The 16,745-nt window shown below is 34.5% G+C and overlaps 1 protein-coding gene across 1 annotated transcript in view; it reads right to left on the reverse strand.

Annotated features, from left to right (window-relative positions):
* The window catches only part of LOC123549119 (TBC1 domain family member 20-like), a 121,293-nt gene extending 107,386 nt beyond the window's left edge, over positions 1 to 13,907 (reverse strand). The window contains exon 1 of the mRNA XM_053545662.1: positions 13,784 to 13,907. Coding sequence (XP_053401637.1) covers positions 13,784 to 13,865 — 82 coding nt within the window. The 5' untranslated portion in view covers positions 13,866 to 13,907. The remainder of the gene's footprint in view (positions 1 to 13,783) is intronic.
* Between the last annotated feature and the right edge of the window lie 2,838 nt (positions 13,908 to 16,745).

The raw sequence follows: 16,745 nt of genomic DNA on the forward strand, positions 1-16,745 counted from the left end.
ATCTTGCCATTCAAAACTATACATGTGGTCCAAATTTGAATGATGTAAGTTATGGACATGAAGATTCTAAGTTTTTCCCTATATAAGTCTATATGAACCATATAACCCCTGGGGTGGGGCCATATTTGACCCTAGAGGGATAATTTGAACAAACTTGGTAGAGAACCACTAAATGATGCTACATTACAAAATATCAAAGCCATAGTCTTTGTGGTTTGGACAAGAAGATTTTCAAAGTTTTTCCCTATATAAGTCTATGTAAACAATGTGACCCCCAGGGTGGAGCCATATTTGACTCTTTGGGAATGTTTTGAACAATCTTAGTAGAGGACCACTAGAAGATGTCATATACAAAATATCAAAGCCCTAGGCCCTGTGGTTTTGGACAAGAGGTTTTTCAAAGTTTTTTCCTATATAAGTCTATATAAACCATGTGACCCCTGGGGTGGGGCCATATTTGACCCCAGGGAAATAATCTGAACAATCTTAGTAGAGGACCAAAGATTTTGCTACATACCGAATATTAAAGCCCTAGGCCCTATGGTTTTGGACAAGAAGATCAGAAACCGTTTAACTGTTCCTGGCCAATGTGACCTTGACCTTTGACCTAATGACCTCAAAATCAATAGGGGTCATCTGCTGTCATGGCCAACCTAACTATCAATTTTCCTGACACTAGACCCAAGTTTTCTTGAGTTATTGCCTGGAAACCATTTTACTGTTCCTGGTCACTGTGGCCTTGACCTTTGACATACTGACCTCAAAATCAATAAGGGTCATCTGCTGGTCATGACCAACCTCCCTATAAACTTTCGTGACCCTAGGCCTAAGAGTTCTTGAGTTATCATCTGGAAATCGTTTTACTGTTCAGGGTCACTGTGACCTTGATCTTTAACATACTGACCTCAAAATCAATAGGGGTCATCTGCTGTCATGGCCAACCTAACTAATAATTTTCCTGACACTAGGCCCAAGCGTTCTAGAGTTATTGCCTGTAAACCATTTTACTGTTCCTGGTCACTGTGACCTTGACCTTTGACATACTGACCTCAAAATCTATAGGGGTCATCTGCTGGACATGACTAACCTCCCTATCAACTTTCGTGACCCTAGGCCTAAGCGTTCTTGAGTTGTCATCCGGAAACCGTTTTACTGTTCAGGGTCACTGTGACCTTGACCTTTAACATACTGACCTCAAAATCAATAGGGGTCATCTGCTGGTTATTACCAACCTCCCTATCAACTTTCATGATCCTAGGCCCAAGTGTTCTTGAGTATTCATCCGGAAACTGTTTTACGATTCAGGGTCACTGTGACCTTGACCTTTGACATACAGACCTCAAAATCAATAGGGGTCATCTGCTGGTGATGACCAACCTCCCTATCAACTTTCATGATCCTAGGCCCAAGCGTTCTTGAGTTATCATCCGGAAACGGATTGGTCTACATTCCGACAGACCGACCGACATCTGCAAAACAATATACCTCTCCTTCTTCGAAGGGGGGCATAATAAAAGCTTTAAAGATAACAAATGAAGAGTTACTGTATTTTGTTTTTTTTTGTTTTTGGCAATATTGGAAAACAGTCCTAAAAAGAATAAATTCTCAAAATTTCTCAAGGGGACACTTTATATTTGTAATTCATTTGAATGTCTTCCAGTAAAATTTGATAATTGTATGTTAAGAAATCATTTGATTTTTGTCGATACATTTTCCCAATTTTGACAATTTACCGCGTTAGAAATTCCCAATTTGACCAGGGGCCTTTTTCCCAAAAACCCCTGAAAAAGCCCTGTCTTGAAAGTTGGAACATTCAAAAATGGCTCAGTGGATGGCGCCAAGATCACTCTGTAATCTCTTGTTAGGTTAACAAGTTAAAGGTCAAGGTCAGATTAAACCAGAATGGTAGAACTTTTGTTTACAGTGAGCTTATAATTTCTGTTCATTTTGCTATTACTGAATGCATCAAGGGGGGCATTTCGTGTTCGACGAGCTCTTGTTCTCATGGATATTGTTGGAATGCAAATAAAAAGCCGAAGCTGTGTTCCTTAAAAAGGCCAGTGTCAACGCTTTTGAAATTTACATTTAGATATATAGGTCACAGGCTTCGTTTCCATGGTAACATCAATTTAATTAAAGAAACCACAATTTTCTACTGGGATCTGAACAATTTTGAGCTTAGTTTTAGTATATAAGTATTAAATTATCAACGGAAACTGAAAAATAGGTATTACAAATCAAACTGCCCAATTCTAATTTGAAAACGGCCATAATAAGTAACCTTTCACACAACTTTATTCCCAATAACATCAGTTAGCATCATCCATTTTCTTACACTCCACATAATATTTCAATATAATTACATAAAAGAAGCAAAATATTGATAATTATTCAGAGCGAAAGACTCATAAAAAATTTTTCAGCAAGTAATGTCTGTTTAAAAATAGTACAAAGAAAATTCACAGAATTATGTACTTTAAAAATAAAAGTTATTAATTTTGCGCAGTCACTGACACGTAACGTTATGATGTCAAGAGCGTCATTTAAGGCAACAATGTTTTGAAGCATTTCTGCGGCAATTTATTCATCATTTATGCATTATTAAACCATTAAGCATCAGATTGGAGACAGGTTCATGATTTTTTTTCAGAAGAATGGATATACAAACACATTTAGTTTGTCGTAAACGTCATCGTAGAACGTCAAATTAGCTTCCAGTTGGGCATGTGCACATACAAATATTAAGGTAACCTACCTCCTTAAGTAAATAACAGTTAAAACTATATAAAATCAATACTTATTCATTAAGAAATCAATTACTGGATGGCTAGAACGCAGGCTAGGCATATAGACACTTCTGTATCTATCTGTCTGTCTGTATCTGTATGGTTACGTCGTAGAGACCAATAACTGGCTTTAACACAACGGGGGAGTGCGCAGATTATTTAGTCACACAAATGTATAGACAGCCCAGACCAGTACGCGGACACTACCAGTATGCGGACACTTACATGTTCTGCGAGGTCTACGTGTTTTACATTATCTTGTATGACAATAATAACGTCAATAACATTCGCTATGTATATAATACATTCTTCCGGTAATGTACATGTTTAATAATACATCCTGATTAACCGGATAAAACTGTATTAAGCAGACGAAAAAAATTATATCTCCACCGAAAACAAACTTTTATGCTTTTATGGTATACTACTTAAACAAACTAAACTTGATAAATGTTACAATTTTTTGAACTTGTTTCCTGTTTAATTCTGGAAATAAATCGCCAAAGACTTATTTAGAAAAAAATTGTTTAATTTGACTCACCTTTTTGGGGTTTTATCGGCTGTCCGCGTACTGGTAAAAATGTGCGAATGATTTTTGCCCATGACAGTAGCGCATGCGAAGCAAAGCGACGCATGCGCAGTACGTTGTTTACATGTGCAACTTCCCGTAAAATTTTTAATAGGGCCCACCTGAACTGTCAACAAGACCAGATAATCTAAACTGTGGCAGGTTTTTCACAGATTAGTAAAATAGGGTGAAATGTGTCCGCGTACTGGTCCAATTTCCATAGACCCACATTGTAATGTTTCCGGTCATGGGCCTTTCCTTACATTTAAAGTTTTGAGGCCACCTACTCAGGATGAAAGCGCTATCGAAAAACTACAGGAAATGTACAGGTCAGATTTGTGTGTATTTTCCAAAAGGAAGTGGCTATTCTTACGGTCCCGTAGGAATAGCCTCGCAGGCTATTCTTACAGCTCTCCTGTAGAAAAACCCACAGGTTGTTATTCCTACAGCAGTTCTGTATTACAATACATTGTATGAAGTCATTCAACTGATATATTTTCAACCTATTTCGGAAATGATATGTAATCACATTTGGTCATTGTGTTACAAATAAAATATCAGGTCTGAATTGATGCAAACATGTCAAGCTGGTGTGTGACAAACGTCAAGTATAAAAGTTAAAACTAAATTAAAGGGCAATAAACATGTTTAGAGTGGTAAGAGATTTGTACTGTTGTGAAAAATGTGCATGTATTTATACTTAATAACGTATTTATTTACATCTACATCTGTACAACCAACAATCGTTTTCAGGTTTATTTAGACGACAAATTTCAGTTAAATTAGTATTTTACACTTACGATACTGTACCGGAAAAGTAAAGAACTTGGGTAAAATTATATCAGTCAGTTGAACTCAGTACGATGTGTTACACAAAACTTCCATAGGAATAACCACCTGCGGTCTTTTCATAATAGCGTTCTCTCGTATTCTATAAATAGAACACACCGCAGATATACCATAATGCAACGCACGAATTGCGGACAAGGCAGCATTGTTTATATATAACGCATGTATACAAAAGAGAAATAAAAAAGTAAAATACGGAAAATTTCACTTTGCCTGCACAAATTCTTTGAAAAACCTGCTAAATAAAGGAATCAATAAGCATATATATATTGAATTAAACGTAGGAAATATATAGACATACTATTTGAGCGTTTTGTTAGATCGGGGCCATTCAAAAGATGTGTTCAAATAAAAAAAATCTTTTAAAAAGTACAGTACATTGCATACAAATTACTCAATATTCTGCAAATTACATCAATAAAGTATAGCACCAGAAAGACTGACTTAATGTCTTTATCACAAATATACAATATTTTCAGATTCGAAACACCGGCAGTCGAAAAATGCAAGATTATAATTTTGATCCATGATTTTCAAAGCATATATCAGCACAATCATTAATACATGTACTTCTTTTCATACATTTGGTTCACACAACACCGCGCTGAGCCTAAATACAAGGTACTTGAAAGCGTGGTCCATTAAATACTTCCTAATTGAAAAAATATATGACAGAAGGTAAGTAGAACTATACATGGTGTTGCATTAAATTAGCACCATCTTTTAGCAGATCACATCTAAATATCATTGCTAGAAGTCAAATATCTACATGTCACACTAAGGTGTCATTTGTAACATATCATTACAGGTGCATTTCACAGAGATGTTAATTGTTTTAATGTTAGTGTGTTTTAAGTTATGGAATATTGCTGCCTTCAGTTATACATACTGTCCATGACATTTCGAAATTTCAATAGGATTACTAGGATGTGATCATGTGATATCATATATATATAGATCTATTTACATTTTGCAAAATACGCAGAATAGTGATAAATGTTCAAATACTTGCGAATGAGGTAAATACTAGCAAATAGATTAATTATATTGATAAATAACCATAACTGGAATGTGTAAAAAATAATAGAACAACATCATCCTTTCATATACTGATGACAATTCGATGCGTTATTACTGACATGGATTTAAACAAGAGCACCACCTTGCGGGTGCTGACGCTCATCTGATTTTTTTTGTATAATAGAAATATTGTCCTACCCATGATTTTCTAAGTCTAACAAGAGTGCAAGAATGTCACAATATACGCCCGTCACAGCAAATTTCTTTACTCTAGCACCTGTATTTGCAAATGGAATTTTAATTTTGTGGTTGTTTAGTAATAACTAAGTGTTTTGTTTTTCTAAGTCCACAAAAAAACTACTTACCAGGTAGAGATACCTTAAAATACACCTAAAATTGGAAAGTAACATCTATGTTGTACCACAGAAAAGTGGTCTTGGTTTTTCCCTATGGTCATTTATAAAAAAGTTACAATATAAGTTATTTATAGTAACAACTAAGGGAAGTTAATCTTAAAAAAAAAAAAAAAAAAAAAAAAAAAATTGTAAGTCCACACAAAAATCTTTACCAGGTAGAGACTGGTCAAAATACACCTCAAAATTGGATGTGGCATGCATGTTGTACTACAGAAAAGTGGTCTCGATTTTTCCCTACGACTAGTAATGAAAAAGTTACAATATAAGCTATTTATAGTAACAACAAAGGGAAGTAATTCTAAAGAAGGGAACTGCGCATGACACTTCGTCTCATGATGGTGTATAATTGTGTCAAGTTACATCAAAATCCCTCCATGCATGAAGAAGAAATGCTTCGGACAAAGTCATTCTTGTATCTGACCTTTGGCCTCTAAGTGTGACCTTGACCTTAGACCTAGGGACCTGGTTCTTGCGCATGACACTACGTCTCGTGGTGGTGAACATTTGTGCCAAGTTATATCAAAATCCCTCTATGCATGAAGAAGAAATGCTCCGGACAAAGTTTTCATTCTTGTATCCTTTGACCTCTAAGTGTGACCTTGACCTTAGACCTAGGGACCTGGTTCTTGCGCATGACACTCCTTCTCATGATGATGAACAACTGTGCCAACTTTCATCAAAATCCCTCTATGCATGAAGAAGACATGCTCCGGACAAAGTCATTCTTGAATTTGACCTTTGACCTCCAAGTGTGACCTTGACCTTAGACCTAGGGACCTGGTTCTTGCGCATGACACTCCGTCTCATGATGGTGAACAACTGTGCCAAGTTTCATCAAAATCCCTTCATGCATGTAGAAGATATGCTCCGGACAAGGTCTGTGGACGCCGCCTGCCCGCCCGCCCGCCCGCCAGGGGCGTTCCCATAATACGTCCCGTTTTTCAAATGGGCGTATAAAAAGGGCCATCATTTTTGCAAAAAGCAGGATAGAGTTATGTTTCTTGATGTACAGTGTCCACTTATGATGGTGAAAAACTGTTGCAAGTTTTAAAGCAATAGCTTTGATAGTTTATGAGAAAAGTTGACTTAAACATAATACTTAACCAAGAAAATGATTTTCTAAGTCCAAAAGGGGCAATAATTATTGCAAAAAGCAGGATGGAGTTATGTTGCTTGCTGTACAGGGTCAGCTTATGATGGTGAACAAGTGTTGCAAGTTTTAAAGCAATAGCTTTGATAGTTTAGGATAAAAGCTGACCTAAACATAAAACTTAACCAAGAAAACTGATTTTCTAAGTCCAAAAGGGGCAATAATTCTTGCAAAAAGCAAGATGGAGTTATGTTTCTTGCTATACAGGGTCAGCTTATGATGGTGAACAAGTGTTCCAAGTTTCAAAGCAATAGCTTTGATGGTTTAGGAGAAAAGCTGACCTAAACATAAAACTTAACCAGGCAACGCCGACGCCGACAACCGCTCAAGTGATGACAATAACTCATCATTTTTTTTCAAAAAATCAGATGAGCTAAAAATTAAAAACTGTGCTGTCAACATTTTTAAAAAAAAATTCTTTGCATTGAAAGAACTGTTCAGTATTTTAGGTCTAGTATATTATAGAAATTGAAAGCTATGAGAAACACATTCGTTTGATATGCATCAATTTGAAAATACATACAGTACAGCCAGCGCGGCACCTTCATTTAAACACCCGTTGCTGCGATTCCAATTCGCGTGTTCGTTTTTACTGTCCGCCGCGACGGGTGTCATATCGGATATTTCGGGTGTTCAGGAATGGTCATTGCCGGAGGCAGCGAACGCCACGCGTTGCGATGGACAGCCGCGATGGTCCGTGGTGGTAGGCCACGGTGAAACCTGGTGTTCATTCAATACTTTTTGAAAGAATTATTCATCTCATAATTTGTAAATATAAATGCTTAAATTGTCTATACATATACTAACTAATTATTTAGAATGTATACCTCGTCCGTATACTCGTAATCAGTCGCGATGTGATGATATGTAATAGTAATTATCACATTGTTTTATATTTTCTGTAAAATCTAAATAGAGTTGCATATTCTTTGTTTTATTCCAACAGTTTTATTTCTATTTTTAGGTCACTGCAAGCGTATAAATCTTTGATCTTATTGTTCATTTCTAAATCGATTGTTGAGTTAATTTTATGTTATTCGCACCTCTTCTAACAAATACCTTACATATTATGTTTTACTAACACCTGTTTCTTACTCTGTTTTATTTATTTATTACGGTACCTAATATGCACATTTGTTTCGCTTAATTGTTTGTCAGTTTTCAGATGTTTAGAAATTATCAATGATTATTGGTAAGTTTCTTTACACTGTTCTATGATTGCTACAATCAAATAATTATTGTTATTTGTTCGCAATATGTTTAATAATATAATTACTATCTTATTTGTTGACAATTTATTTGTTAACAATCTTTGATAAGATGAACATATTTAATAGTATTTCAAAACTTTTTACTCGAGTCTTTATTATTTTCATTACTTATTAGATGAATATTTAATACACACTTTTATGATATATGAGACTTAGGTACATACCTTTCGTTTTCGGAATTCCACATATTGTTGTAATATTTACATGTACTTTTTCTGTAAACAATAGAAACAGTTGCATTTTTTCTAATTACAGATAAACGTAAGCGGCGAATTTGGTGTTTGAGAAGAAGACGAATATGAAATTTTTGTTCAAATACAAATAGACAGAGTCTAGATAGCTGTTATTTTACACCCTCTTGCTCATTTATTAACTATTTAAACAGTCATAAATGCCATATGGTGACCGAAAAAAATCTCCCTTTATGTGGTCTCAGTGTTGTTTGTTTTTCTCTGGGCCTTCGGGTTTCTGGAGTCATCTCTGTTGTGTTTATTTTTTCTCTGGTCTTTCGGGATGCTCGAGTCGATCCACTGTCTATACATACTGTACTGTGAAGTGAAGTTCCATCATGTGGTAGGTTTTGATGGGGTGGTGATGGTTGGTGAAGGATACTGCACATTTCATTACCCCTCGAGCTTTTATTAGTTTACATGTTAGTGTTCAGTGTACTTCAAAGGTTTTATTTTTGCTATGGTTATACTTTGCAAATGTGGGCTCTGAGGCTGTTTTTTTGTGTTCTGTGCTTCCAAGAAATCTACTCTTACCTAGTATCTTTATTAACTATTACAATAGCTTTCATTTAATAAAATTTAACATGGGTGGTTACACTATAAGAATTCATCTGTAAAATATCCATTATATAAAAACAAAACAAAACAAACAAAAAAACTAACGATACTAATATATTGATGATAATTCATATCTTCACATTTGTATCATTATAAATGACCTTTGCTACTGGATGAAACAGAAATATCAATCTGAATGAGGTCTTTTGGATGTCAGGTAAGCACCAAAAATTCCCAAGGATATTTAGTCACAGACAGGTACAAGCTAGTAGTATACATGTATGTAAGCTGCATTAGGCAATATTTCTAAATCATAGTTGTGTATCTTTGACGTTACTTATCTCTGATGTTATATGTACCCAAAGTTATTTGTCTCTGACGCTATATATCTCCGACGTAATGTATCTTCGACATTATATAAATGCTTTTTCGATGCAATTATGTCCTGTCAGCGCTGTTACTAGTCGTGGTGCATCCAGTTGTTGTCCTGTCGTTTTTCGTGTTCCTGTCATTGTTTGTTCTGGCCTTGCCATATATAGCTCATAATTTCAATGGTTATAAAATTAATTCTGTGTCCAGATGTCTCCGTTTTTTTCTCAGTTCGTCATTTGTGTCTCATCTTCCAGTTCGTCAGAGGCCCACATACTTGTAGTACTTATACTGCGTAATAAAAATGTGCCAAATATGGTAAGGACAGAACAATGACGGGAACAAGCACGTTAGCTAAATGTGTATTAAAAGAAAAATGTTAAAAACTCCTTGTGCAGAAATATTGCAGGAAAACTAATAAGACACTTATTCTTGCATAGTCTTCACCTGAAATAGACAAAAAAATAACATTCAGAATGTGTGCTCAATACTTCCGAAGACCACTAAACTTTTCACCCAACATAGCATTTTATATTAATTCCTTAATAAAATAAATTACGGAAATATTAGCAGTTTGTATTCACACAAATATATTAAATGATTATTGAACCTTAAGCACTGGACCTTTACATTTGTAGTTGTAAAAACATTCAAAGAGAACCTATGTACACTGTTCCTGTTTATTCACTTGGAAAACTTGTGCACTTTTAAAAACTATCATGCAGACGTTTTGGAACCAAACAGAACGTTGTTACTGGCAATAAAAATTTGTTACAAAACAGAACGTTTTTTAATTGTAAAATAGCTTTTTAGTCGTTAATGCAAAAAAATTCATTAGAAAAAGAAACCTAGCAACTTACCTCTATTATAATCTTTTAATTTTATGCCGAATTCATAACAAAGATAAACCGTTAAGTGCTAAACAATATAACTGTTGGGTATACTATTGTTAGTATATAAGAACACTAGATTGGAACGAAAATAAATATAACAAAGTACAAAAGTATATATGTTTCTTGACAACGGTTGTACATGCAAAATAAATAAAAATCAGTATGTAATAATACTGAAACAATTGCTTAAATCCTCAAGCTAACATAAGTGAAAAAATAAAAACATGTTCATAACATTAGAAGTTCTAAAGTGGTATACTCTGAGATTCGCTTTTGAGATAGCATATCTTATTTGATACCGTCGGATCGGCGGATTAATTATTTCTTACATGCATATGGTGGTCTGACTGTCTCTAGATTTTGTAACAGTTGAGAAAACAGAAAACAAAATTATATTCACTCAGAGATAAAAAAACAAACTTCCATCGGCTATTTTATTTTGTTTATTTTGTTATTAACACTTACGATTATGTGCGAGCTCTTTCTATTTAAAATACACCGACAACGTGTCAAAATTTGACATGTGTTCAGGCAATTATATGAAAAAATCTTGTGAATGTAATCAACGTATCACAATTTGATACAATGTGTGTGTAAAACATCCCTTCACACATTACTTACAATTTGGATATAATTTATTCAAAAAGATATAATCCTAAATATTATCTAAGTTGATGTAATTGTTATTCATGCTAGATATACTATACATCTTCAGAAAAAAGTTAATGTTAATATTTATATATAATATTGAATTTTCAAACCACTCAGTTTGTATATATTATACAATGTATTTGTTATCATGTTGTTATACCATGTAATTTTCATGTGTGTAACCTGATAGAAAATAAATGTATCTGTCTGTCTGGCAATAAACCAAAATCAAAACATTAAAAATATCAGACGTAGATAACAACAGTTCCTTTACAAAAGAAAGGCCCGATAAAGGTAGACGAGTATATTGAATAAATGATGTACATAGTATATTTATAATAAATACATTACTGTATAGATGATAACTTGAAAAATTAAGTGCTACAATATACTGTTAAAAATTTAATGTTAAAATAAAACGCTGACCGCGATGGTCCCTCGCGCGTGAACACTGCTAATCCTCGCGGCCGTCCACCGCAAACCGCTGTGTTCATGACCGCGAGGGCTGACGGGTGTCCGGACATCGCGACTGAACACCCGAAATTTTTTTACCCGCGAGGGTCGAAGGGTTTTTGAAGGTGCTGCGCTGGCTGTACTGTATGGAAATAAATGCAAAATTTGTGATTTACTGATGCTAATATACAGGAAAAGCACCGACTGTTTGTCCGCACATTGAGACCTGTGCTATTTTTAGATAGCAGACATTGTCGGTGACGTCACAGATCCTTACATATGAGACAGCGATATTCGTACGGGAGAGCAGTAGGAATAGACACATTCAGGCTTTTCACTATTCTTACGGGAGAGCCGTAAGAATAGCCTGCGAGGCTATTCCTACTGGACCGTAAGAATAGCCACTTCCTTTCCAAAATTATTTCATTTATATACTGGTACTGATGATAAACTCGGACAGATGATAAAGTCGACCACCTTCGAATTAGTCGATTGTAATGGCTTATTTATATAAATGAACATGCCGTCTAATAGCAACCACATACAACACCAACTGGTGTAAACAAAAACAAAATTGGTAAATACTCTGTATATAAATAAATTACTTACTTTTATCAGTTGAAGAAATATTTATCCAAAATTACTGGGGAAGCGTATGATTTTTGCGCATGCTCACTGTCAACACATGGAGGTCTGACATTGGGTTCCTTTTCATTACTTGATCCGGAATGACTGTTGCAGCATTTTTGGGAAAGTTTCAATAAAATACTAGGAAGAAAATGTTTTAAATGACAAAGTGGTCGGATTTATCATCAGTAAACATTCGTTCAGTCCCCATTTTACATACCCCTTTTAGCAGGTCTAGGAAAGTGGAGTATTTACAGATTATCTGTAAATTTACAGATAATCTATAAATTTACAGATTTTTCAATCTGTAAATTTACAGATCAAGTGTTTGAAAACTGCTAAAATTATATTTAGACACAAAATCGCAGCTTGAAATTAATTGATTTACTTATGGTATGTATAAATAAAGGTCAATTGTAACTTTCAGTCATTTCTGTTGACTCTGATTTTTCTTAAAATGCCAAAAACTCAAAGTCAACAAAAATGGCTGAAACCCACAAATGACCTTAATTTATGCATGCTGTAAATAAACCAATTAATTCCAAGCTGGGGTTTTGAGGATAAATGTAATTTCATCAGTTTTCATACACACAATCTGTAAATTTATAGATTATCTGTAAATTTACAGATAATCTGTAAATACTCCACTTTCCTAAACCTGTTTACTGGTATCGGAACAGTACCCGAACAGTAACAGTATCCGAATTCTCGTAATTTCTCCTTTCATGTTACCCTTCATAAAGGGAGTACTATGTGTTTTGGAAGGCTGTTTCACAAGCAAACATCAGGTGAAATTTCGTTCATCAATGGCAAGTGTTTACAGAGAAATTCTACCTTCTTTATTAAGCAGTCAATTTTCTGTTTTGTTTACATCTGAGGGATTCCACATGTCACGCATGCGCGGAAGACAAAACCCATGTTTGTCCTATTCCAGGGAGGTAAATCCTGAGCTTATGATTTGCACTCCGTTGTAGAATTACTCTCCCTTTATAATTTAGATAAAATATTAAGGAAATTATACTGTTAGTGCATCACATGGGTATTTAGTAACAAAGTAGAGCGCTCGCTTCAGGTGTAAGAGGACGTGGGTTCGAATCCCTGCCTCGACTTAAACTTTTATCTTTTTTTATCACTTTTTTAAAATCTATATAACACAGCTTAAGGACTTAAAATCAATATAAAACTCCCATATACCGGGGGGTACAATGTATACAGTAATCAAATAAACTACTGTTTACAAAGCTAGACAAATACACGATGTGAAAGGTGCTTGTCTGAAGTGTTGCATAATATGATTGTACAGGTGCTGTACGGTACCGTACGTAACGGAACGGAAGGTAGCCATACCCTGTACGATTTATGGGAAAAAGTAGTAAAGGTTAATTACATAATTTAAAATCAAAATTATAAAAGATTTTCAGTCAAAACAATTCTAAAGCTGCTTAAAAAACCATTTATCGGAAACTGGTACTGTAGATAAACCAATTAACGTTAATTAGACTGCCCTTTCGGAGCCCCTGTTTTTGGACGCATGCGCAGATAAGGCCGGTATTGTTTACATCCTTGCAAAGAGTAAAGACTAGGGTTTAAAGATTTGTAGATTACTTTTGTAAACAATTTGTATTTAAAAATAAATATAATGAAAACCCTCATTTTTTATCGGAAACTGTTCTGAAACCAGTAGGGCCCCAACTCCATGCGAATTTGCTTACTAAATAAAAAATTAAATTATGTCAATTTTTCAACAGATGTTAACCTTTGTTTTGATACTAACAATCGACAACAGTTTGCAGAAATGAAAAAGTTACAAGTAAAAAACCTCATTTTCTGTCTGAGTTTATAATCAGTATCAGTACATTTAGTTTTGAGGAGTTATTTCCCTCGGGACAGCGACGGTAAAAAGTTATCACGCTGTCCTGAAACGTTTTATTTTTTGGACTACCTTCATCCGATTTTGTTTCACTATATTCAATCTCATGTGACTTTGGTATCGGTTCCCTAGCTGCATCATTTTCAACTTTCATGACGGAAATTTTGGAGGACTTTTCTATGTTAACACCGTTAGATCGGGTAGGCCTAAAGTGCGAAAATAAGGTTATTTTCGCGAAAATAAGATTTTTTAACGAAAATAAGCCATATATTTTTTATTATATATCTAATTAAAATTTGTTTATATCATTATATAGAGACGATCATTTGACACTTATAAAAAAAAAAACTAAACAATTTTAGTCCAACAATTAGGAAATTATTAGCGATTTTAATTAACATGCGTCAAAATCGCTTGCGAAAATAACTTTTTATGTGCGAAAATAAGCTATATTTTATTTATTTATTATCTAAATGAACTTTAGTTTATCAGTAGGGGAAACTTCCCGTTCGGGAAATCGTTTATGGGTTTTTCCCTACTTCCTGAACGGGAAACTTGTTACTTTTTATAGTAACGTCATGCTTCCCGTTCGGGAAGCAATATTGAAAGTTTTAGACCCACTTCATTCAAAATAGCCAGTGCATAAGAATATACACAAGATCTGCAAATTGAATATGCCACATTAAACTTGAAAGATATATCTAAATTTCTACCGTTCACAATTGTTTTAAATGTCTTATTGATTTTTTTATTTGACACTGAAATTTGCCATTTTCTTCAGAAATTGCTTAAAAGCAGAGTTTCCCGAATTGGAAACCTAACTTCCTGATCGGGAAACCGAGCCTTTAAGTTACTTCACAACCAGGGAACTAAAAGTAGACATTAAGAAAATTTATTCTTTTATTTTGTTATAAAGAGCAATTATGTCAAATTTCATGTTTTCAAGGAGTTGTGATCCTGTAATTTGATGTGTCTGGTGCCTCAGGATTTTAACAGACTCGTATGAGCTTGGATTCAAAGGCAGTAGGTCAATTATTTGAATATTTACTTAAGACACATTCCAAGATTTTGTCTTGTGTGTCTCCAGCATAGTTTCTGACGTAAACGTAATTTCTTTCTTCTTCTAGTTCGTCTGATTTTTAAATCTATGAGGTATTGTCGTCACTTGATCGTTAACGTCGGTGTCTGTGTTGGTTAAAAATTTTGTTTAGGTCCACTTTTTCTCAGACGCTGTAAGTATTACAGCTTTAAAACTTTGCACATTATTTATGCCTAGAACCACAACTCTGATATGCATTTTGATAAAATGATGACCCTTTATTGTAGTTAGAAAATTTTAGTTTCTTGGTTAAATTTTTTGTTTAGGTCACCTTTTCTCAAAAACTATAAGAGCTATTTTTGAAACTTTGCACATCTGTTTATCATCGATCATAAGGGACTATATAGTTCAAGAACCATAACTCTAATCTGCATTTTGTCATAATTACGGCCATTTTTGTACTTAGAAAATCCAAACTATATCTCTTTAAGATCTCTTGTATGTGTTACTACATAATACACATGTTATTTCTTTACTTTTCTATTGTTCAGTTTCTATCATTGTCAATACTATCAGAGATATTGCATTCAACAAATGCGGATCTCTGCTCTTCAAAAATAATCTTCTTTGCTGAAACAAATGTACAAATATTCATAATGTGGGTCATAAACTGAATCATGATACTGGCCTGTTTTGTTCTTTACACCTTTTAGTTTTTGTAAGTTTTCACAATATCGGAACCAGGTATTTGGGTGTATATCCTTGTCAAACTGATGTTCTGAATTCAAATCTACTGCACAAAATGATGTTACAACTGATGCATTTACTTTGTTATCAGCTTTAATTGACCATGTTTTTCCAACTATTTGATCATTGTCAAAGGTTTCTATACAGTAAGACAGAAGAAATTTCAGTTGTGATGTCAGCCACTTCATTAACGTAAAATAGCAACCAGATGAATAACTAGAGCTGTCCATAAGACAGCACGCTCAACTTTTGTCAGTGCTTGACTCTGAATTAGAGCTTTGCCAGTACAAATTTTAACAGTCAAAATTCAAATCAGAGTTATGAGGATTGTTTCCCCTAGTAAAGACTGGATAGTTAATAACTAGACTCTATTATAATTTTCGAGTCAAAATCTTTGATAGTAACAGAGATATTTGACTTCATAAAAAACTTTAACCAAAAATGTCCAAGTTAAAAAGGGGCATGACTCTGTCAAAATTCAAATCAGTGTTATAGGGATTGTTTCTCCTGGTGTAGACTTTGATAGTAACTAGATGCCCAAGGGCAACATGTCGAGCCCGCCAGCTGTCAAAAGGACTGGGAGTTGCACACGAAACTCTGTCTCACTGAGACAAACATTTGTGCCAAATAAAACAATTGTGCCAGGTTATTTTATAATCCCACATTCAATGACGAAGTTATTGTCCGGACAAGGTCAGTTATAGCCATATTTGACCTTTAAACTCCAAGTGTGACCTTGACCTTTAAGATATTGACATGGATGCTGCGTGCGACACGCCGTCTCATGGTGGTGAACAATTGTGCCAAGTTATTTTAAAATCCCACAATCAATGACAAACTTATGGTCCGGACAAAGAAATCCGTACGGACGCACGCACGCGCGCACGCACGGACGCACATACACCGAACAGCCATTTGGACAACTATGTCTTCACTCCCTTACGGGCTCGACAAAAAACTGTTTTAATCTTTGATTGTAACAGAAATATTTGACTTATCAAAAACTGTTTAGACAACAAAATCAAATTTAAAAAGGGAATAACTCAGTAAATACCTATTTTAAGTTCCAAGTCAAAAACTTTGATAGTAACAGAGATTTTTGACTTTATCAAAAACTTTAACAAAAGAAATCCAAGTTAAAAAGGAGAATAACTGTCATAAGTCAAATCAGAGTTATGTGGATTGGTGTAGACTTTGATAGTAAATAACATTTTTAAGATTGAAGTCATATTTTTGTTTACTTCTCTA

The sequence above is a fragment of the Mercenaria mercenaria genome, chromosome 6 (assembly GCF_021730395.1).
Source record: "Mercenaria mercenaria strain notata chromosome 6, MADL_Memer_1, whole genome shotgun sequence".
Lineage (NCBI taxonomy): Eukaryota > Metazoa > Mollusca > Bivalvia > Venerida > Veneridae > Mercenaria > Mercenaria mercenaria.